The sequence below is a fragment of the Lates calcarifer genome, unplaced genomic scaffold, assembly GCF_001640805.2.
Source record: "Lates calcarifer isolate ASB-BC8 unplaced genomic scaffold, TLL_Latcal_v3 _unitig_401_quiver_1231, whole genome shotgun sequence".
In the NCBI taxonomy this organism is placed as follows: domain Eukaryota; kingdom Metazoa; phylum Chordata; class Actinopteri; family Centropomidae; genus Lates; species Lates calcarifer.
In genome coordinates this window covers 3,095-25,037 of record NW_026116656.1, presented here as the reverse complement: position 1 = coordinate 25,037, position 21,943 = coordinate 3,095, and the positions used below count along the sequence as shown (strand labels likewise).

Genomic DNA, 21,943 nt, shown 5'->3' with positions numbered 1-21,943 from the left:
GCTGGATCACTTGTATTGGCAAGTGGAGAACTTGGGTCAAAGCTTGCAGCTGGTGGGTAAAAGACAAGAACAATAATCATTGTGAAGAGAAAGGAGCAACAATGCAGTGGATCTGTGACAAAACTCAAACAGCTCACCTCAAGTTGTCCACCCCATGCTGCTGTGTGCTCTACTTCATTGCAGTATTTCTCAAAACTCATCTGGCAAGCAATACACCCACAAACATTTGCATGAATACTGTGCATACACATAATTTCTTTCTAAATGGAATATCTATGGCTACCATTGATGTTTTACCAAAGCAAAGATAACAGTGTTACCTGTTGAGTACATGTCACCAGTGTTGGGGTTGGTGAGGAAAGGCAGGAAGTCATCAGCATGGCTTCTCATGTGCTCAGCAGTATGGGACCGCAGTTCTTTTACACTCATGGTTAACCCAGGCTAGAGTAAACAGAACATTAATGTGTACTCTTTGGTGTATAAACCCTGGTAGACATTACCATTTTCAACTGTAGCAACTCTAGACTGCATACTTTTGCTTATCACATTTCTGATAAGGTATTCAAAGCACAGCTACAGCTATAATATTCCCATAATCACATGTACCTTTGATCGTTGTGACAGCTGGTCTTCAATGGCACGGTACATGCAGTGGCCGTCAGATGAAATTTCTTTGATCTGAAGCTGTTGCTGGGCGAGTTTCTGAGCCAGCTTCAAACCCTCCTGGTGCCTCACACCCTGCAGGTTCTGTACCTCAGCCTCTGCTATCCTGCTCTCCCTCTCCTTCTCCTGGGCAGCCTTCTTGTCCTGGAGAGGTTCATTTAAAAAATATATATTTACAAATGTAAAAACATGACTGAGCAAACACACTCAAACAACAAATCATAGATGAAATGTTGAAACATATGCAACAACCATTGTACTATTGTCTTAGGTCCTGACATTTGTATATTATTCAGAAATGTGGTGTTCAGTGTGCTTATTCCTTTCTACACTGACTGTTTCAGTGAATGACGTGATGTTGGGGAAAAACAAACTGTCCTATTTGAGAGGGATCCTATAACTCACCCTTCTCTTCTGGGCTTTGGTTACTCGTGGCTGTTTGACCTCGTCTTGTTCACCACCCTCCATCTTCATGGTTTCGACTCCATTTATCACCTCCTCTGCCTTGAAAAATTGAGTGAGGAGAGCTTTGGTTATGTCCCAGATTGATGTTAATCTGATAAACATGCTTCATGTAAGCATGAAAAAATGATATAAAAATGTGAAAAAATGCACTCTGTGAATACTTTGCTCAGTACCTAAATGCATTTGCTCCTTTCACAATGTAGCTCTAATGCTTGGCCATGATATTCATTAATCATCTGGCAGGCCTTTACCTTCGTGTCATTTGTAGATTTAAGTTGCCTGAGTTCCGCCTCATGTTTTTGACTGAGGTCAGCCTCCAGCTTGGCAATCTCCTCTGTCAACTGTTTCCTCCTTTTCTTGTCATTTTTTGGGACAGCATTTTTCATGCTCTGGATTTTAGCTGAAACACAAAACTGAGTGAATAAAGCTAACACACACTGAACACAGAATACAGCTCTCAGAAGGATGACAGTAATCTATGTATACATAGAGTAAATTGCAAACAAAAATACAATAGTACACAGAGTTCTGGAATAAATACTGATTAATTTAACAAGTTACTTTATGTACATGAAGTATAGAGTGCATGAACATAATTTTCAAGCCCATTTCTCGTCTGGTCACACGCCAATCTGTGATGCTTAATGTGGTATTTTGCCATTAACGGCTCATGGAAAACATACTGTAACATCACTGATCGGGGTATGGCTACAGTGACAAGACATTTGGAAGTTTCAGCCCATAGACTGACATAGCTGTGTGTTTCAACCTACAACTAAAATCCTTAGTGATGGACTGGTGAAATCTTGAAGAACGACATGTAACACTACCTACTGTTGCCGCTGCTCGTGGCTAAACTGGGCTGATGCAAATAACCTGGCAGCAAAGTCTAAAATTTAATTACAAAGTCAGAACAAATGAAAACAGCTGAGGTTAGCTACCTTGCAAATCTTTCTTTTCCTTGCGATGCTGCTTTGCCATCCGCTCCTCTGGTGTTTCCACTATCGTCTCCTCCATGACTGGATGCTACTGCTGCTCGCTTTGTTCAATAAGAGTCTTTGCGAATTACATTAAATTGTCAACCGTTAGATAAACAGCGTGTTATAATGTCCCAGTTATAAAATATGGCACATCATGACACGAGATAAAAATATATACACCGCAGTAAATAAAACGCGTTGGTACGGCCTTATCCGGAAGAGACGAATGAGCAGGGCGGAGCTTTCTTCTTCTTCACGTCCGAAACTAATGTTGCTGTACCGCCACCCCTCGGCTTGTTACTGAGCTACAGTTCTGTCCTGTCACAGCAACCAGCTGTGATATATTTTAAGTATACAAACCATCCACCATTGCCATTTTCATGATTATTTATTCAACCCGCAGCTGGATTAACCTCTGCAAAGGTTCGAAGGCAAAATTTCAGGTCCAACTTTTTCAGCTCAAAGTCACTCAGGGGCATGTTTTATGCCATTTGGAGTGGATTTGGACAGGTTTTTGGTGAATTCTTTGAAAAAGTTGACACCACCGTTTTTGGTGACCGCGACAGGCGGCGGGTCATGGTTTGGAGTGAAAAAATGTCAAAATTTCAGGTCCAACTTTTTCAGCTCAAAGTCACTCAGGGGCATGTTTTATGCCATTTGGAGTGGATTTGGACAGGTTTTTGGATTTGGACAGGTTTTTGCTGAATTCTTTGAAAAAGTTGACACCACCGTTTTTGGTGACCGCGACAGGCGGCGGGTCATGGTTTGGAGTGAAAAAATGTCAAAATTTCAGGTCCAACTTTTTCAGCTCAAAGTCACTCAGGGGCATGTTTTATGCCATTTGGAGTGGATTTGGACAGGTTTTTGGTGAATTCTTTGAAAAAGTTGACACCACCGTTTTTGGTGACCGCGACAGGCGGCGGGTCATGGTTTGGAGTGAAAAAAATGTCAAAATTTCAGGTCCAACTTTTTCAGCTCAAAGTCACTCAGGGGCATGTTTTATGCCATTTGAAGTGGATTTGGACAGGTTTTTGGTGAATTCTTTGAAAAAGTTGACACCACCGTTTTTGGTGACCGCGACAGGCGGCGGGTCATGGTTTGGAGTGAAAAAATGTCAAAATTTCAGGTCCAACTTTTTCAGCTCAAAGTCACTCAGGGGCATGTTTTATGCCATTTGGAGTGGATTTGGACAGGTTTTTGGATTTGGACAGGTTTTTGGTGAATTCTTTGAAAAAGTTGACACCACCGTTTTTGGTGACCGCGACAGGCGGCGGGTCATGGTTTGGAGTGAAAAAATGTCAAAATTTCAGGTCCAACTTTTTCAGCTCAAAGTCACTCAGGGGCATGTTTTATGCCATTTGGAGTGGATTTGGACAGGTTTTTGGTGAATTCTTTGAAAAAGTTGACACCACCGTTTTTGGTGACCGCGACAGGCGGCGGGTCATGGTTTGGAGTGAAAAAATGTCAAAATTTCAGGTCCAACTTTTTCAGCTCAAAGTCACTCAGGGGCATGTTTTATGCCATTTGGAGTGGATTTGGACAGGTTTTTGGTGAATTCTTTGAAAAAGTTGACACCACCGTTTTTGGTGACCGCGACAGGCGGCGGGTCATGGTTTGGAGTGAAAAAATGTCAAAATTTCAGGTCCAACTTTTTCAGCTCAAAGTCACTCAGGGGCATGTTTTATGCCATTTGGAGTGGATTTGGAAAGGTTTTTGGATTTGGACAGGTTTTTGCTGAATTCTTTGAAAAAGTTGACACCACCGTTTTTGGTGACCGCGACAGGCGGCGGGTCATGGTTTGGAGTGAAAAAATGTCAAAATTTCAGGTCCAACTTTTTCAGCTCAAAGTCACTCAGGGGCATGTTTTATGCCATTTGGAGTGGATTTGGACAGGTTTTTGGATTTGGACAGGTTTTTGGTGAATTCTTTGAAAAAGTTGACACCACCGTTTTTGGTGACCGCGACAGGCGGCGGGTCATGGTTTGGAGTGAAAAAATGTCAAAATTTCAGGTCCAACTTTTTCAGCTCAAAGTCACTCAGGAGGATGTTTTATGCCATTTGGAGTGGATTTGGACAGGTTTTTGGATTTGGACAGGTTTTTGGTGAATTCTTTGAAAAAGTTGACACCACCGTTTTTGGTGACCACGACAGGCGGCGGGTCATGGTTTGGAGTGAAAAAATGTCAAAATTTCAGGTCCAACTTTTTCAGCTCAAAGTCACTCAGGAGCATGTTTTATGCCATTTGGAGTGGATTTGGACAGGTTTTTGGTGAATTCTTTGAAAAAGTTGACACCACCGTTTTTGGTGACCGCGACAGGCGGCGGGTCATGGTTTGGAGTGAAAAAATGTCAAAATTTCAGGTCCAACTTTTTCAGCTCAAAGTCACTCAGGGGCATGTTTTATGCCATTTGGAGTGGATTTGGACAGGTTTTTGGTGAATTCTTTGAAAAAGTTGACACCACCGTTTTTGGTGACCGCGACAGGCGGCGGGTCATGGTTTGGAGTGAAAAAATGTCAAAATTTCAGGTCCAACTTTTTCAGCTCAAAGTCACTCAGGGGCATGTTTTATGCCATTTGGAGTGGATTTGGACAGGTTTTTGGTGAATTCTTTGAAAAAGTTGACACCACCGTTTTTGGTGACCGCGACAGGCGGCGGGTCATGGTTTGGAGTGAAAAAATGTCAAAATTTCAGGTCCAACTTTTTCAGCTCAAAGTCACTCAGGGGCATGTTTTATGCCATTTGGAGTGGATTTGGACAGGTTTTTGGTGAATTCTTTGAAAAAGTTGACACCACCGTTTTTGGTGACCGCGACAGGCGGCGGGTCATGGTTTGGAGTGAAAAAATGTCAAAATTTCAGGTCCAACTTTTTCAGCTCAAAGTCACTCAGGAGCATGTTTTATGCCATTTGGAGTGGATTTGGACAGGTTTTTGGATTTGGACAGGTTTTTGCTGAATTCTTTGAAAAAGTTGACACCACCGTTTTTGGTGACCGCGACAGGCGGCGGGTCATGGTTTGGAGTGAAAAAATGTCAAAATTTCAGGTCCAACTTTTTCAGCTCAAAGTCACTCAGGGGCATGTTTTATGCCATTTGGAGTGGATTTGGACAGGTTTTTGGATTTGGACAGGTTTTTGGTGAATTCTTTGAAAAAGTTGACGCCACCGTTTTTGGTGACCGCGACAGGCGGCGGGTCATGGTTTGGAGTGAAAAAATGTCAAAATTTCAGGTCCAGCTTTTTCAGCTCAAAGTCACTCAGGGGCATGTTTTATGCCATTTGGAGTGGATTTGGACAGGTTTTTGGATTTGGACAGGTTTTTGGTGAATTCTTTGAAAAAGTTGACGCCACCGTTTTTGGTGACCGCGACAGGCGGCGGGTCATGGTTTGGAGTGAAAAAATGTCAAAATTTCAGGTCCAACTTTTTCAGCTCAAAGTCACTCAGGGGCATGTTTTATGCCATTTGGAGTGGATTTGGACATGTTTTTGGTGAATTCTTTGAAAAAGTTGACAGCACCATTTTTGGTGAACTGAAAAAGTTGGACCTGAAATTTTGACATTTTTTCACTCCAAACCATGACCCGCCGCCTGTCGCGGTCACCAAAAACGGTGGTGTCAACTTTTTCAAAGAATTCACCAAAAACCTGTCCAAATCCAAAAACCTGTCCAAATCCACTCCAAATGGCATAAAACATGCTCCTGAGTGACTTTGAGCTGAAAAAGTTGGACCTGAAATTTTGACATTTTTTCACTCCAAACCATGACCCGCCGCCTGTCGCGGTCACCAAAAACGGTGGTGTCAACTTTTTCAAAGAATTCACCAAAAACCTGTCCAAATCCACTCCAAATGGCATAAAACATGCCCCTGAGTGACTTTGAGCTGAAAAAGTTGGACCTGAATAGTGACCCGCTATCACTAGCTTTGTGATCGTGAATGATGTCTCTGAGATCATAGAAAGTGTCTCTGTCATCATTGACGATGTCTCTCTGAACGGTGATGATGCCTTCAAATCCGGGATGCCATGACCTCAAACCAACAGGAAATCAGCCATTTTGACTTTAATACCAAATTTTGCTCATTTTCACTATTTGGAGAACAAACTCCTCCTAGAGATTTAATCCTATCGACTCAAACTCAGTAAGTATACTGTTAACGCCGTTGTTAAAAAAAATTTAAATTTAATTAAAAATTAAAAGTTATCAAAAGCTTGAGTTTTTGTCCAAGGGTAACATTGACATCCAGGTACAGACGCAATATAATACAAAATGACCATAAATCAACACAAAACAATAACAACATTATATATCTGTTGAAAATATGTTTTGAAATATTTTTACAACATAAGCTACTACCATTATAATGTCTTTGGGTTTGTTAGTAGCTAACTAAATACAAGTATTAGAGATGCTGCGGCTGAGAAACTCGCTTCTAGAGGGCAGACGTGCTGTATGACGTGGCACGAGGGGCGGAAGAGCTTGTTTGTGTTTTGGTTCTAAGGGGAAGTTGCGAGAAGAAAGAAAGGAGGAGACGTGACGGGATTGTTGAAATTGTTTTCTTGGTTTCTCCAGCACCACCTCACCACAGTGTCCTGAGTTCCGTGTGTAAATACTACAGCGGTGGTATTTAAAGTTCAAAACATCGTCTGGCTGTCAGGTAGCGTACTTGACATGAATCGACAAGTTGTGGTTTCCAGCTGGCGAACTAGCTAACGCTAACGTTTGCTCAGTTGTCATCGGGGACTAATGTTAGCTATCGCTAGCCGACTTCAGCTAATGTCGGTGATGTTTGATAGCCAAGAGAATGCAGAAATACAGGCCTTTGTCACGTCTTATCGAGTCTAGCTCTTCCTCTTCTGTGTAGATATGTTGCCATTAACAAGCGGCTACCATTGGCTGCGATAGCAAACAGTATTCATGGCTCACAATTGACTTTGTGATAGCTAACAGCTAAATGGGTGGACTCAGGTCAGTGGGTGGAATGCTAACAGAGCTACCAAACTAACGTTAGTGGTTCTTAATTGAGGGTTTGGCTACTCCCCATTAAATAACGTTAGCCAGCCTGCACAGCATTTCAGTTTGATAACGGTATCTAGCAGTGCAGCCAGTAGCTTGTTAACACATCGCATCCCCTTTAGCTTTATTGCGTGAGCCTGTCGTTTTAATGTGCTGTTCATAAAGTGGTTAGGAGGCTACCGTTACTGGCCATTTGAAAAGCTAAGGTTGACTAACTGCAAGTGAGCTAACGAGCTAGACAACAAAAACAATTTGGAAAATGGCGTCCCCCTCTAAAATCAAGAGATAGAGGGCGACAGCTAATACGAGCAAGTGTGTTTACAGTCAACTAACGACAGATAAGCCCTTATATTTTGTGAGCATTGCAGTCATGCAGTGCGCAGCGTCTGTTGACAGTCACTGTCATGGGTAAACGCAGTCATTGTAATGTCGCTGCAGTTTCTTAAGCGTCAGTGTTTTCTTCTTGTTCCATTACGTATGGAAGATTTTATGCCGTTGTACTTAATTGCATTAGAGAGCATATATGAGTATGGAACAGTATCTGTACTTTTTGTCAGTAGGTATTATGTCTGTGTCCTGCATAAGAGAGTTTGGTGCGGGGTTCACGGTTAAAGTGTTTATGGTCAGGGATAAGATTCCACAAATCATTCTCAGGACAGATTTTCCCTGCAAAATCAAACACAGACTGTGTTATCTCCTGACAACAGCCATCTGTTGTATTGAAATTAGTCAGCAGTTCATTCTTAAGTAAGTCACTAAGCAATGCATGAATGCATGGTATGTATCCATACCGAGGTTTTCAGTGCTGCAACAGGCTCGAGTAATGTGGGTGGGTGAAATTCTTGTGAAAACTCCTGAAACTGTTGTGGTTCTTGTCTTGACTAGGCTTTCTTTGCTTGCTGTAATTGTATGTGGTTGTGGTGGGCTTTTGCTCTTTGCCTCTTTGATAATGTCATTCATAAAGCACTGTTGGCAAAACAGACCTACTTGTGTTTGGTAACTGAGTCAGTGATGACAAACGTATATATATGTCATATATTTTCAATTCATTCAGTGCATAATTTAAATTTGATATGTGAAAGTGCTTGTGTGAAATGCATCACTTATAGTGCACTTGCTTTGATGGCCACTGTCAGTAAGGATGAAAGGGGAGGGGAGGGGAGGGGAGGGTAGAGACAAAACTATTAAAATTAGTCAGTATTAGAGAATGGAGATCATATCTAACTACTATTTTGTTTCTTTCTTGATAATAATCACTGAAACAATGTATAATAAGAAGATACATAAAGTAGAACCTCTATATTTAATTACTTTAAATATCATCAACCTATTTAGCAACCAAGCTCTAGTGTGTATGATTAGTTTTATTTTTGAATTTCTTTTTTACAGTTGTTCTTGGCATAGAGTGATGAATACTTGCCCTCCTTATATGTCAAATTATATGTCAATTACATGTTAACTAATTAGTTAATCTGTTCTTTTAGTCTTGTTAAACTGCAACAGAAGGGCTAATGTTTGCAAGGTAGTTTGTGATAAATAATTTATCCTATAATGTAGTCTGAATTCTGTTTGCTTACTATATATATATATAAAACCTTCAGACAAACCTGGTCCTATATCTCAAATTTCCTTTAAATATTACCTATTATTTAAAAGCATCACTAACTGATCACACAAAAACTATTACTGTCGACCTGTAGGTTTTATTTACATATATATTTATATAGTGTGTCATAAAGGAAACCAAATATATTGTTCTATTTTGAGCCCTGTAGAGTCCCTCATCATGTCAAAACAAAACCAAAAAACTTGTTGATAGCTCTACAGAATGCTGTTAACCAAAATATTTTGGTATTACACTTGAATTTTGTCAGTGTTTGGGGAAATTCTGTTGTAACGTAAAATGTTGCGGTACATTTAACTTGTAAGCAGATATGCTTTGTTCTCTTTATTCAGAGTTGTGTTGCTCTTCAGTGTTTAATAAGTGCTCATTACTCTATGACTGTCACTAAAGCTATTTCTTCTCTTGGTTTTTGCAGCAGAAGTCCTGATAGTGAGGTTTGGCACGCAGGACACTGGGTGATCTGACTAGGTCATGGCCAATCGGGGAGGAGCTACGAGACCCAATGGACCCAATGCAGGGAACAAGATCTGTCAGTTTAAGCTGGTGCTGCTGGGGGAGTCAGCTGTTGGGAAGTCCAGCTTAGTGCTTCGCTTTGTCAAGGGCCAGTTCCATGAATTCCAGGAGAGTACAATAGGAGGTAAGCTTCATATCAACGAACAGGGCTGTTCCTCACAAGTTGCCAACTGGTTGTGGATCAATTGGATGGAGTGTTATAATTGTAGGAGTGTATTTATGTCTCAATTAAACAGATTTTCCTTTTTTTTTTAAAAAAGTTTGCTACTTATTAGAGATTTAGCACTGGTGTATCTGTTTATAGCCAATGGGGTGCTTTGCTTTTGTCACAACAGCACCTTAAAATAACGTGTAAAAAAAACTCCAAAATGTGTGTTTAAATTTTTTTGTCAGGATCACATACACAGTTGTGACCTGTAACTTAATAGATTTTGGAACTCAATTTTCCACTTTAAGTAAAATTAAATTCTACTATTAGCTACAGTTTGTCTCCTGTAATGGAAATTGATAATGCTTTAAATACTGTTATTTACATGGCATTGTCAAGAGTATTGTTTTGGTGTTGATACTTATTATCTAATGCTGACTCACCCCTCACCTTGTCCTATCTCTTCAGCGGCCTTTCTCACCCAGACAGTGTGTCTAGATGACACAACAGTGAAGTTTGAAATCTGGGACACTGCAGGCCAGGAGCGTTACCACAGTTTGGCACCCATGTATTACAGAGGAGCACAGGCTGCCATTGTGGTCTACGACATCACAAACGAGGCACGTTCATCCACCTTCCAGTTCTTTATGCAATTTTCCTGACATTGTACTTGTCATTTAGTCAGCCAGCAAGATGCAGCCAGAGCACTTGTACAACAAGTTAGAGTATGGCTACTGCTACTGTTACAGTTAATGATAGCATGTATTGGCAATTGGTACAATGTCTTCTATTTGCAGGAGTCCTTCGCACGGGCAAAGAACTGGGTGAAGGAGCTGCAGAGACAAGCAAGTCCTAATATAGTCATCGCTCTGTCAGGCAACAAAGCTGACCTAGCCAACAAGAGAGCTGTCGACTTCCAGGTCAGACTGAACAAACTGTGCTTTTACAGTCAGTCTTATTTTGTGCATTTTTGGGGAACAACAACAAACATTAATTTTCTCTCTGTTTTTGTTCAATATGATTACATCCAGAACATACAAGTGATAAAAATCCATTAAGCTCTAGTGCTTAGACTTTCTTAGTATCAAATGCATCCATGTGTTAAGATATATTGAAAATTCATGGTGTTCATGTTGTGTTAACAGGATGCCCAGTCCTACGCAGATGACAACAGCTTACTTTTCATGGAGACGTCAGCTAAGACATCTATGAATGTGAATGAGATATTTATGGCTATTGGTGGGTAACTCTTGACACTTTATTCATATATTTTGCCAGTGCATTTGTAGAGCGGTAATCTTAATCAAACTGATTAACTGGATGGTTGTGGTCAGGTGTGGATAATGAAAATTTTTCATTTGTAACTTCTGCTCCCTACAAATGAAAAGTTGCACTTTATCTTATCATTATTTAGCTTGGTTTCTTGTCACGTTTCAGCAAAGAGATTGCCAAAAAGTGAGCCACAGGCTGCGGGAGCCAACAGCGGGCGGAACCGGGGAGTGGACCTGACAGAAGCTGCCCAGCCAGCCAAGGCTCCGTGCTGCAGTAACTAATGTGAAGAACGCCTCCCCCACCAACCAACCTGCATAGCAGTAACTAATGCGGCTGACACCCCAAATGCCACTGCAGTTACTAATGCAATATGTTGTACTCTTATCTCCAATTCTCTGATTGGCAAAACAAGAAAAGATGCCCTGTGCCCACCTTTCATTTTGCAGTAGCGAAGTCAATGCCATTACACTGATCTCTCAACATGGCTCTGCCTCTTTTCCTACATCATGGTTCTGCTGCTACCTGGTGAAGCCTCCTAACCATTCTTTCTTACTTTTTGCCATCTAGCTTGTTACATCTATCAATTATTGATGATAGATTAATGACAGCAGATCTTAGAGAATATTAGTGCACCCTGCCTTCCATCATCTTCCTTCCAATGTGTAGATATGAGTTTCATTTAGAGGAAGTGGTCACTTCCCTTTTCTGGGATAGCTTGAGACTTTACCAGAGCAATTCTAATACCAGTCTTCTGTTTTTGATAATTTTGTTAAAAAATGTTTTTGCTATAATTTTGTCAAAATTATGGATGCACATACCTGTATACTTATATGGCCTAAAATAGAAAAACAGAAAACTGTGCTTTACCTTTTATCTGCAGTAGCACAGAAAAAATGTCTATAAGTGAAGAGGGGTGTAATCTTATGAATCTGAGGAAGAGGAAAGGCATAGGGTGGAGACAGACAGAGAGGAACCTAGGGCTTCATGCCTCTCCTTTGTCACTGGGAGCCTTTTATCTGAAAGTTTAAAAACATTTGTGGACTGTAGTCCTTTTAGAGGTCTGAGTCCCTCAGCCCGTCCACTGCTCTCCGTGTCCTTTCCCCCACTAAACCCAAAGTAGTACTAGTGTACATTCTCTTCTACCACCCTAAGGCTCCATTCTTGGGGCCATGCCTGCTTCTAGCTGTCTCTAGTGGCATTGTGCAATGTTTCACAGTATTTACTCTGTGATTTTGAGTGTCTGCAAAGACCATTGCGGCACAACAAACCCCCTCACTCCACCCAGCTTCTCTACAACAAGGCACAGGGGCCTGTGAGGTACACATTACAGTGCCTCGAGATAACTTCTGTTGTGAATTGGCGCTATATAAATAAAATTTGACTTGACTTGACATTAGTGTCACTGCCTCCCCACCTCCTGATGCAGTGTTCTTTCATAAGTCTTGTATAGTCCACCCTTGTCATGGTTATACTGGGGACTGTTGGGTTTCTGCCTTTGGATGAGTTAGTTAATGCAGATCACCTTTTCTATTGTGTTAATGTTGCTGGACCACTGCTGGGTTTGCACATGGTAGAAAGCAAAGGTGATGTTAGTGAGTGGGGAGGTGCAATATGTAAGGTTGCTTCATAATCACCTTTGAATTCAGAATTATTTTGTCATCTTCTCTTGATTAGGAAGTGCTTTAGACACAGTCATGTGTCAGTGTGTACAAACTGGGCCTGGGCTGGCTGGCTGGCTGGTGACAGATTTCATCCATAGACTCACTTACACGTGCCCATTTCCGTGTGTGTATGTTGGAACACACGTTTGCACATAAACACACACATTACAACAACTTCTCTCTGAACCCTGTCAAACCTAAACATCATTGTACATAAGGACACATGAACACACACATGTAGTCTGTTACACCACTCCCTCAACTGTTGACCACATATTTGTGTTTTTCACCTCCCACCCCCCACACTATACATTGTTATATACACACGCAAACACACAAACACATACACAGCACATGTGGTTAATAACTCTTTTTACAGGTCTGTCTTAATCATGCCTTGCACTAATAACGCTCATGAATATATCTTGTCATAATTACAGCCAGTGTGATATAAATATATAAATATATATAAATATAAATATATAAATAATATACTGTAAATAGGGTGTTGCAGTGTAGTCTACCTTTTTTCGATTTACAAGTGACAGGACTAATGCTTGCTAGGGAGCTGTCTAGATAATCATTAAAAAAAAAACTGTACAGTTATCAGAAAAAAACAGCTACAATCTGGGTTTGGAGTTTTGTTTCTGTTCCTTTTTTCCACACAAATGGTTAAATTATAATTAGTGGTGGTCTTTATAAATGTATGTAGTGTTATTAACAAAAGAAATGAAATTGCATTTATTTAGTTGTCTGTCTTGTACCTTTTTCTCAAAAGAAAAAAAATAATATCCAAATATTTTGGTTTCTATTTTTTAAACTCTCTTTATTGGATTTCACTAATACCTTTTTTAATGGTATCAGGCTACGATGCCTTGTCCAGTACTCCTCCCTGTAAGTAGACCTGAACCTCCAGAGACACTGCTTGTAAAAGCTCTAGAGGAATCAGACACAACACAAAACAGTTTGATTAACCAATTGTCTGCTCCTCTATAACATCTCAGTAACATTGTGACGATATTGTAGCAACAGTGTAACAACTATCAGCTGGCACGATGGTGATTCATGAATAAATGAATTAACACATAATAGGGATGTAAATTGTATGTTTTTTTTTTTTGTTGTTTTTTTTTTTTTTTTGGTTCTGTTTTTTGTTTTTTTGCCGTGAACACTTAATTGCAGCCGAAAACATTTAAATGCAAGCATTTTACAGTACTGTTATGTAATGACCAAATAAATACTGAAATAAATTTGATCATTTATTATTGTAATCAGGCTGCGTGTGTGAGTGAGTGAGTGTGCATGGACTTGGTGACATTTTCTCAAAGAGAAAGTCATTTAAAAATCTTTTTAACTGCCTCTTTGTCATGTTTTGTCTTTTATATGTTAGAACTTACAGTTTTAATGTCTCCTACTTTGCAACTTGGTACTGAGAAAAGCTTTTTATTTTCATAATGCTTGACATTAAACCTGACTAATCTATATGGGTCAAAAATACTTACAGCTATATTTGTATGAATTTAATGAGATGACGTTTGCTTTCCTTACTGAACTAAGAAAATCTTTTTATGTTATAATTTGACACTAATATTAATATATTCTATAAAATATTGGTTCCAGTAATTCCTCTGTGTTGCATGGGATGAACATGATCTATTAGTCACTGTTTGCTCAGCAACATTTTTTCCATTACATTTGACCTTGAAATTTTGCTACAAATGGTTGCATTTTGTGACCTCTCTCCTCTCCGAATTGTAGTGGAATCGGCCTATCCCATTTGAGTCCCCTAGCGGAGGAAAATGGGCCTACAGTGAGAAATTGAAAATAAGGATGAGCGCCATGTCTGATCCTCCGCTTGTGGAATAGAGCGGACAGCAGAGCGAATATTTCCCGGGCCGGGGGTCCCGTCGGGGTTCGGTGCGAATAATGGCCGACAGTGCTGGCATTCAGCAAGGTTCGCCGGCCATTGGAGCCGCAGGCTTGGTTCCGGCCGCTCCTGGAGCCGGGGGGACGGAGGGCTCTGGCGCCGCTGGAGGATCCGCACGTATCGCCGTGAAGAAGGCGCAACTCCGCTCCTCACCTCGGCCGAAGAAACTGGAAAAACTCGGGGTGTATTCGTCCTGCAAAGTATGTTACATTTGCAGATGGCTGACTTTTTAAACATAGCGGTTTGGGGGTGCTTATTCTTATTAAAGCGTATGTCCTGCGCGCGGTTGCAATAGTTTGCAAAATGCAAGCGCAGCAGAGGAAGCCATTGCAGCACTTCATTTTTTTTTCATTTTGCATGCACGAACCAATTATTGAAAAGCGATACTGAAAATTTAGTAAGTTAAAACGTTACTGTTGCCACGGGACTTTTTAGCAGGGGGCCTTCCAGCTGCAAGCTATCCGTTGTTTTTACAATGTTACTATGTTTCTGTCAAGGTGGGGGGTTGGTGAACGTAAACATTGGCTTGGCGCTGGTTCTTGGGAGTAGCTGCCTGTGTGCACAACGGGCTGCATCCCGCAGTGGGTGTTCGTGTGCGCGGTCTGATGCTTTCCACGGGGAAAATTTTCACACGGCGTGTATCCCGCGCCGTCTGTCAATGCCAAGGCGGTATAGAGAGAGGGTTTTTATTGGGTTTATGCGGTGTATGATCCGCAGAGAGAGACGGGGTCTTTGTTTTGACAGGGTGACAGCTGCTGGAGGGGCGGAGTTTGTTGTTGTTTCAGAGCGCATGCTCAGTGCAGCACCTCCAGCTGATGGTGACAGGCCTCCTCAACCCCACCTCCTGATAACTGAAATATGTCAGTCACAGCAGATCTCCATTAACCTGAGAGGCCGGATCAAGTTTTAAAATGTTTTTTATGCTACTACGGTATATGGTAATATACACTGATGTTTTACTTTATAGCTACTCACACTAAGAGTTTGTTCATCTAATATAAGGAGGATTTGTGCCTTTTTTGTTCCTGGTTGTACTAATTTAAACTCTGCTTTTTCCTAGGCTGAAGGAGCTTGTAAGTGTAATGGCTGGAAAAGTCAGAACCCCCCTCCTACACCCCCCCGAACTGACCAGCAGTCCAACGCAGTCAACCTGCAGGAGCCCTGCCGGAGCTGCTCTCACACTTTGGGTATGTCTAGCTACGGATGAAAATAATAATACCAGCATGTTTCGAGTTAGAACAAATTTGAAGCGCTGCTGATAATGACCACCTGTGTTACATCCCAGGTGATCACGTGACCCATCTAGAAAACGTCTCAGAGGAGGAAATGAACAGACTTCTGGGAATCGTCCTGGACGTGGAGTATCTCTACACCTGCGTTCACAAAGAGGAGGATGCTGACACTAAGCAAGTCTACTTTTCCCTCTTCAAAGTAAGCCTCTGCTCTCACAACCAAAATACACAAACAGAGGATTTTTACCAACTTTCAGTGTGTACAAGTAAACATACATAACTCCTTTTCTGTTTATCTTTCAGCTGCTGAGGAAATCCATTCTACAGATGGGTAAACCAATGTTAGAAGCACAGGAGAGCCCCCCATTTGAAAAACCCAGCATTGAGCAGGTAATTACATGTGAATCCAAACCAACAATCCAAATAGGTGTTTTAGTGTGTCCTCATTTCTATCTGATAATTCTCTCTTTCCCTGTGTTTTCCCAAACAGGGGGTGAACAATTTTGTCCAGTACAAATTCAGCCACCTGCCATCTAAGGAACGTCAAACAATCATGGAGCTTGCTAAGATGTTTCTCAACCAGATCAACTACTGGCAGCTGGAGACACCCTCCCAGAGACGCCAGAGGGTGCCCAATGACGATGCTGCTGGATACAAAGCCAACTACACCAGGTAGCACCAGCACATATTCTGTCAACATGCATTACACTGTTTACAGCTGTAGTCATGTTCAAACTTCTGTTTTGCTCTCACTACAGATGGCTCTGCTACTGCAACGTGCCTCAGTTCTGCGACAGTCTACCCCGGTACGAGACAACTCAGATCTTTGGCCGGACGCTGTTGCGTTCGGTGTTCACTGTGATGAGGAAACAACTGCTGGAGCAGGCCAGGCAGGAGAAGGACAAGCTGCCGCCTGAGAAACGCACACTCATTCTCACACACTTTCCCAAGTAAGAAGAACAAACACACAGAAACTCTGAGATTATGTGCAGAGAAGCACACCACAAACTAAAGCACATGTGCATTCTCAGTATCAAACACAGTGGACAGTGGTCACATGTGCATACTTGACAACCTTTGACATAGTAGAGTTGTGCTTGTTGTATTTTCTTTGGCTCAGGTTCTTGTCTATGCTGGAGGAGGAGGTGTACAGCCACAGCTCTCCGATCTGGAGCCAAGACTTCTTGGCAGGAGCTTCGGGAGGGCAGATCCCTATTCACACAGGTAACACACACCCTTGCAAGCTTAACAGAAACACACACACTCTTACAGAGTCACTGTTCACACTAACCCTTAATTCTAGAACCCTTTTTAGCCAATGTAAAAAACAAATATGAATGAACAACATGTTTTTACACCATTACTGTTCTGATTGCTCTGCAGTTATCAGTGCGCCCCCTGTGGCCAGGCCGTTGTACTACAGCACCAGTCCTGTGTCAGTGGATCCATCCACCCGTGGCAGTGTCAGTCCTGCCAGGAAAACATCATCTGCCTTGGAGCCAAACCCAGGTATTAACAGCCAAACCTGCAGTTACTCATAAGCTTACAATGGCACCATGTTATTACATAAAAGATACATCTAACAGCAACAGTGAACACCAGAGTAATAACTTTACAGTGGCCTCACGTTACACACACATTTACACCATGTTTATCTGTTATTGTGGCACTGGCACATGACTCTCAATAGCTAATAAATATTCTTTTCTTCACCTGACTTCTTTAAAACAAGATTTCTTTGCCTCAAAGACAATCTCCAAAAAGAAAAAAAATGATGATGATGATAAGTCCCTTCCCCTCTGTCACAGTTGGAGAGAAGCGTAAACCTTCAGAGCCTCTAGCCCACGAGGAAAACAAGAGACCCAGGGTGGTGGGCGACATCCCTATGGACCTCATAAATGAAGTCATGGCAACCATCACTGACCCCGCTGCCATTCCTGAGGTAACCAGTAAAGAGACTTTGTGCCTCACTAAAAATTGAATTAGTATTTCTGTATTATATTAGTAATGTTTTTTACATACAAATTGAGCTTGGACAGGGAAAAATTGTTTTTAAACTTATTAAAGGAAGGATAAAAAGGATTAGACTAATTTTTAAATAGCAATAAATAAAATCTACTCTCAGACTGTCTCCTACCTCTTTACCAGAATACAGAAAATAATGTAGATCAATACTCTATCAAGCTGTGTCTATTCATGAGGATGCTGATAATGGGAGCAAAGGTGATAACTGTGTTTCCATACCTTCCCTCCTGCGCAGACCAGTCTGCTGTCGGCCCACTCTGCACGTGACGAAGCTGCCCGTCTAGAGGAGCGCAGGGGGGTGATCGAATTCCACGTCATTGGCAACTCCCTGAACCAGAAGCCCAATAAGAGGATCTTGATGTGGCTCGTCGGCCTCCAGAACGTGTTCTCCCACCAGCTTCCCCGGATGCCCAAGGAGTACATCACACGGCTGGTCTTTGATCCGTGAGTGGAACTGCACTTTATCATCGCTCATCGCACTCGAGGATGTAGCAGAGGTGACTAAAATGAAATGTTTTCATCAACAGGAAGCACAAGACGCTGTCGCTGATCAAGGACGGCCGTGTGATTGGGGGGATCTGCTTCCGGATGTTTCCGTCGCAGGGCTTTACAGAAATTGTCTTCTGCGCAGTTACCTCCAACGAACAGGTCAAGGTGAGAGTGCCTCCTGCTTCTCAGTCTCAGTGTAAAAATTAAAAATTAATTCTATTCTAATCAGTCAGTTTTGACCTTTGCCTTGTTTGGCTGTAGGGTTATGGGACCCATTTGATGAACCACCTGAAGGAATATCACATTAAGCACGAAATCCTCAACTTCCTCACTTACGCTGATGAGTACGCTATTGGCTACTTCAAGAAACAGGTGACTGGACGTCTTCACTCAAAACATAAAATCCTTTACACGACCTGCAAGAACAAAAGAAGTTTGATAAATCAAGTGGAAAAATCCAGCATTTACATAATGATGATTTCACTTGCTTCCAATGTAAATCTGGTCTTCTGAAATCTCATCATAAAAAACAGATGAAAAAATAAGACAGGCATGTTTTATAAGTGGGCTAATTTCTGCAGTGGTTGCATGGCCCTGTATTTACTGCTGCCAGAAAGCAAAATATCTCCTCCTCCCTCTCAGGGTTTCTCAAAGGACATCAAAGTTCCCAAGGCCAAGTATGTGGGCTACATCAAGGACTACGAGGGAGCCACGCTCATGGGCTGCGAGCTCAACCCCAGCATCCCCTACACAGAGTTCTCTGTTATCATCAAGAAGCAGAAGGAGGTGTGTGGGTGTTTGCATTTTAAAATTGAAGCTTAAAAGTTTAAATGCTTCCTCGTCTCTCAATCTCTTCATCCCTGTGACCACCATCTTTTTTTAAAATCCACTCTCATCTGTCTCTCTCAGATCATTAAGAAGCTGATAGAGAGGAAGCAGGCTCAGATCAGAAAAGTCTATCCAGGACTTTCCTGTTTTAAGGAAGGAGTTCGGCAGATTCCTATAGAAAGTATCCCCGGCATACGTACGTTAATTGTTCTGCGTACTTTACAATATACAACGTGTCTCTACTCTACAGTATCTCACATTTATACATTGGTTTCTTTATATTAACAGGAGAAACTGGCTGGAAACCTGTAGGCAAAGGGTAAGTGTGACAACACTGTAAAAGATTTGAACTAAGCAGAGTGCCTTGACTTGGCACTTGGATAATGTTTTCCCCATGTTGGCAAGGAGCAGGATTTCTAAATTGAGGACTAGTTGACAGAAACCTAATTAGATCTCTGAGGTCAGCAGCGACACAAACAGCAATGATAGGAGGAGACTCTTACATTGTATGCACTATTTCATTAAAGCCCAAGCATGATTGTTTTGTATCAAAAGGATGGGAAATAGCTCATATTAGTGTCCTGAACATAAAACAACTTGCACCATTGTTTGTCATTACAGCTGTGATATGTTTTTGTCTTCTGTATTAATTCTACTCCAGGAAAGAACTGAAGGACCCTGATCAACTGTACAGCACTCTGAAGACAATCCTTCAACATGTGAAGGTGAGGGACGGACGGACAGACAGACACACACATTTACATGCACCTTTAACACAAATACACACCTTTTTTTTTTCCTAACAACACTGGTCTTCATGTCATAGAGTCACCAGAACGCCTGGCCTTTCATGGAGCCTGTGAAGAAAACAGAGGCACCTGGGTACTACCAAGTGATTCGCTTCCCCATGGGTATGTAATCACATGACCACAGTTGCTCAACAGGGATTGGACAAGGTTAAGTGGAACACACTTGACAAAAATCTGGCTTAATAATGAATGATTAAAGAGAGAATGGCACTGAAAAGTAAGTAAGTAGGAAGTGCTGCTGTCCACGCTCTGTATTTATCAGTCCATTCAAAAACTTACACTTACATTGTAACATTTGGAATAAAAACCTGGCTCCCAAGTTTGCATTTAACACATTTCACTTTGTTCAAGTAGTAAAAAACAAGAATGAAGTATTTCTTTTGTGGATACAGAGAGTTTTGTCTTAAAGTAGTGTTTTTTTGTAGTGTAATTTAAAAAAACTGAGTTATAGAGATCACATTCACAAATTCACTTTTTTGATCTCCTTACAGACCTCAAGACAATGAGCGAGCGTCTGAAGAGCAGGTACTACACAACACGCAAGCTGTTCATGGCCGACATGCAGCGTATCTTCACCAACTGCCGTGAATACAACCCCCCAGAGAGTGAGTACTACAAGTGTGCCAACTTACTGGAGAAGTTCTTCTACACCAAGATCAAAGAAGCGGGCCTAATCGAGAAGTAGATGAGAGGAAGAAGACGTTTCTCCTCACCTTAACGAAGGACGAGAGCAGGATGTGGTTAAGGTTCGGGTTATAAGTGATGCATCGTGTGCACGGACAAACCAAGAGTAGGACTACTGATTCTGGAGCAGTTAGGTTTCAGAAACATATCTTAATGTAAGAGGTGCACATGGGTCTCAGATCAGCACTCTTTTAATGTTTGGTGCATGCAGGCCCAGATCCTGGATCAGTAGCTTAGACTGATATTTACACTGAAAGATAGGCCGTGAGGGAAGGCCTCAATGTCAACCTATGAGACTGTTGCTGGTATGAAACAAAAGAAGCAGTGTGTCTTCGTATTTCATCACATATCCAAGGGTCCCATGGAAAGGAAGGACAGTGGGAGGTGTAACAGTGATACATATTAAACAGGGCAGAAAGCTTCCGTTATTATTTTTGTGTTACAGTTGAAAGGCGACACGGAACGACAGCTGATTGGAGATTCACCACACACACCTTACTTTGTCTCTCTCCATCTCCTCTCTCTCCTCCCCTCTCACTTTCATCCCCTGCCTTTTTGAATGCCTGCCTCCTCCTCTCAGTTGACTCAGGTAGAGATGTCACGCGCAGCAGTGACATCTACTGTGTATTACGTCGTTACACAAGTGTTAGCCTTGAGGACTGTGACTGAGAGATCAGATTTTCCTGTCGATATAATCCTGTTTCCTGTGAGCGTGCGTGCCATTGATGAGGTCAAAGTTCGTCTGTGATGAGTTCATCCTGCCAAAAGAGGAATACATACTTTAAATTTGTACAGATTTTAATTATTTTAAAGCACTTATACCCACTGTATATTTTAAATGTGTACATAACATCTATTTTCTGTTTCAGAACTTTAAAAAAAATCTTTTTTTTTTGTATAAGCCACCTAGGGCAGTTTTGACTATCAAAATGCACTTTTATTTTTCCAAGTATTAGTAAACATAAAAAAAGAGCATCTTCTTTTCTTCAGAATTTGTTTGACCTATAAATTACCGCTGTTGACTAAGGACTAATTTAATTATCTAGAGTTTATTCTTATTTATGTGCTGTAATTTAAAAGAATTATGCTTAAGACAAGGTTAATTTATTCTTTCTTATTTTTGTCCCGCAGATGGAGATTGATAACTTTATACTTTGGAGATAAATGAAAAGATTGTGCAATACTACGTAGTTTTGCTGTTTTGTAAAAAGGTGTTTGTACTTTTCAAACTTTAGGAAAAAAATACATTTTCTAATGTCTGGAAAAAATGATTTCATGCTCTTTGTACAATTGGTTTTAATGACATAGTATTAGCCTATTTTATAGACTGAATAAAACAGAACTGAGGCTAATTTGGTGTCTGTAGTGTTTTAACTAAAGGACATCAAAGATGATCAGCCTTCATTTAATTATTTTTCATTTGTAAAAAAGATGAAAGGACACAGCTTTCTGTGCCTTTTCAGGTCCAATAAAGGAAACTTTGTGTTCAAATTGACCAAAAAATGACACAAACTCAGTTCCATTTAAACTTTGGTGTATTCTTTTCTAGTCTAAACCATATTCTATAAGTGACATCCACCCATTCACACACACTATCAGTGCTTCTATATGTACA

The 21,943-nt window shown here is 41.2% G+C and overlaps 3 protein-coding genes across 4 annotated transcripts; 2 read left to right on the top strand and 1 right to left on the bottom strand.

The window, feature by feature from the left end:
* Window positions 1-264: 264 nt before the first annotated feature.
* LOC108895550 (deubiquitinase OTUD6B) lies at window positions 265-2,342 on the bottom strand. The gene is made up of 5 exons (XM_018694420.2): window positions 2,070-2,342; window positions 1,380-1,528; window positions 1,069-1,167; window positions 607-807; window positions 265-441 (listed from the first exon to the last, which is right to left on the bottom strand). The coding sequence occupies exons 1-5, from the start codon at window positions 2,143-2,145 to the stop codon at window positions 280-282; spliced, it is 687 nt and encodes a 228-aa protein (XP_018549936.1). The 5' UTR covers window positions 2,146-2,342; the 3' UTR covers window positions 265-279.
* Window positions 2,343-6,575: 4,233 nt separating this feature from the next.
* Window positions 6,576-13,605, top strand: LOC108895551 (ras-related protein Rab-5A). Of its 2 annotated transcripts, none has more exons than XM_018694423.2 (6): window positions 6,576-6,757; window positions 9,159-9,377; window positions 9,870-10,021; window positions 10,199-10,321; window positions 10,547-10,640; window positions 10,839-13,605. In XM_018694423.2, the coding sequence occupies exons 2-6, from the start codon at window positions 9,212-9,214 to the stop codon at window positions 10,952-10,954; spliced, it is 651 nt and encodes a 216-aa protein (XP_018549939.1). In that variant the 5' UTR covers window positions 6,576-6,757; window positions 9,159-9,211; the 3' UTR covers window positions 10,955-13,605. The 2 variants fall into 2 exon arrangements, with proteins under 2 accessions (XP_018549939.1, XP_018549937.1); XM_018694421.2 differs by having other exon boundaries at window positions 6,577-6,757; window positions 9,156-9,377.
* Window positions 13,606-14,127: 522 nt separating this feature from the next.
* LOC108895553 (histone acetyltransferase KAT2B) lies at window positions 14,128-21,680 on the top strand. Its single transcript, XM_018694425.2, has 18 exons — window positions 14,128-14,461; window positions 15,322-15,448; window positions 15,547-15,692; window positions 15,797-15,883; window positions 15,984-16,165; window positions 16,252-16,443; window positions 16,614-16,717; window positions 16,877-17,002; window positions 17,302-17,435; window positions 17,754-17,962; window positions 18,046-18,172; window positions 18,269-18,379; window positions 18,650-18,793; window positions 18,917-19,031; window positions 19,124-19,154; window positions 19,497-19,560; window positions 19,662-19,746; window positions 20,136-21,680. The coding sequence occupies exons 1-18, from the start codon at window positions 14,261-14,263 to the stop codon at window positions 20,327-20,329; spliced, it is 2,379 nt and encodes a 792-aa protein (XP_018549941.1). The 5' UTR covers window positions 14,128-14,260; the 3' UTR covers window positions 20,330-21,680.
* Window positions 21,681-21,943: the final 263 nt, after the last annotated feature.

Coding starts and splice junctions, on each gene's coding strand:
- LOC108895550 (XM_018694420.2), bottom strand. CDS start 2,145: ATGGAGGAGACGATAGTGGAAACACCAGAGGAGCGGATGGCAAAGCAG. Junction 1,529..2,069: donor GGAAAAGAAAGATTTGCAAG/GTAGCTAACCTC, acceptor TTTGTGTTTCAG/CTAAAATCCAGAGCATGAAA. Junction 808..1,068: donor CCAAAGCCCAGAAGAGAAGG/GTGAGTTATAGG, acceptor GAACCTCTCCAG/GACAAGAAGGCTGCCCAGGA.
- LOC108895553 (XM_018694425.2), top strand. CDS start 14,261: ATGGCCGACAGTGCTGGCATTCAGCAAGGTTCGCCGGCCATTGGAGCC. Junction 16,166..16,251: donor TACAAAGCCAACTACACCAG/GTAGCACCAGCA, acceptor CTCTCACTACAG/ATGGCTCTGCTACTGCAACG. Junction 16,718..16,876: donor GCAGATCCCTATTCACACAG/GTAACACACACC, acceptor ATTGCTCTGCAG/TTATCAGTGCGCCCCCTGTG.
- LOC108895551 (XM_018694423.2), top strand. CDS start 9,212: ATGGCCAATCGGGGAGGAGCTACGAGACCCAATGGACCCAATGCAGGG. Junction 10,022..10,198: donor TCTACGACATCACAAACGAG/GCACGTTCATCC, acceptor TTCTATTTGCAG/GAGTCCTTCGCACGGGCAAA. Junction 10,322..10,546: donor AGAGAGCTGTCGACTTCCAG/GTCAGACTGAAC, acceptor TTGTGTTAACAG/GATGCCCAGTCCTACGCAGA.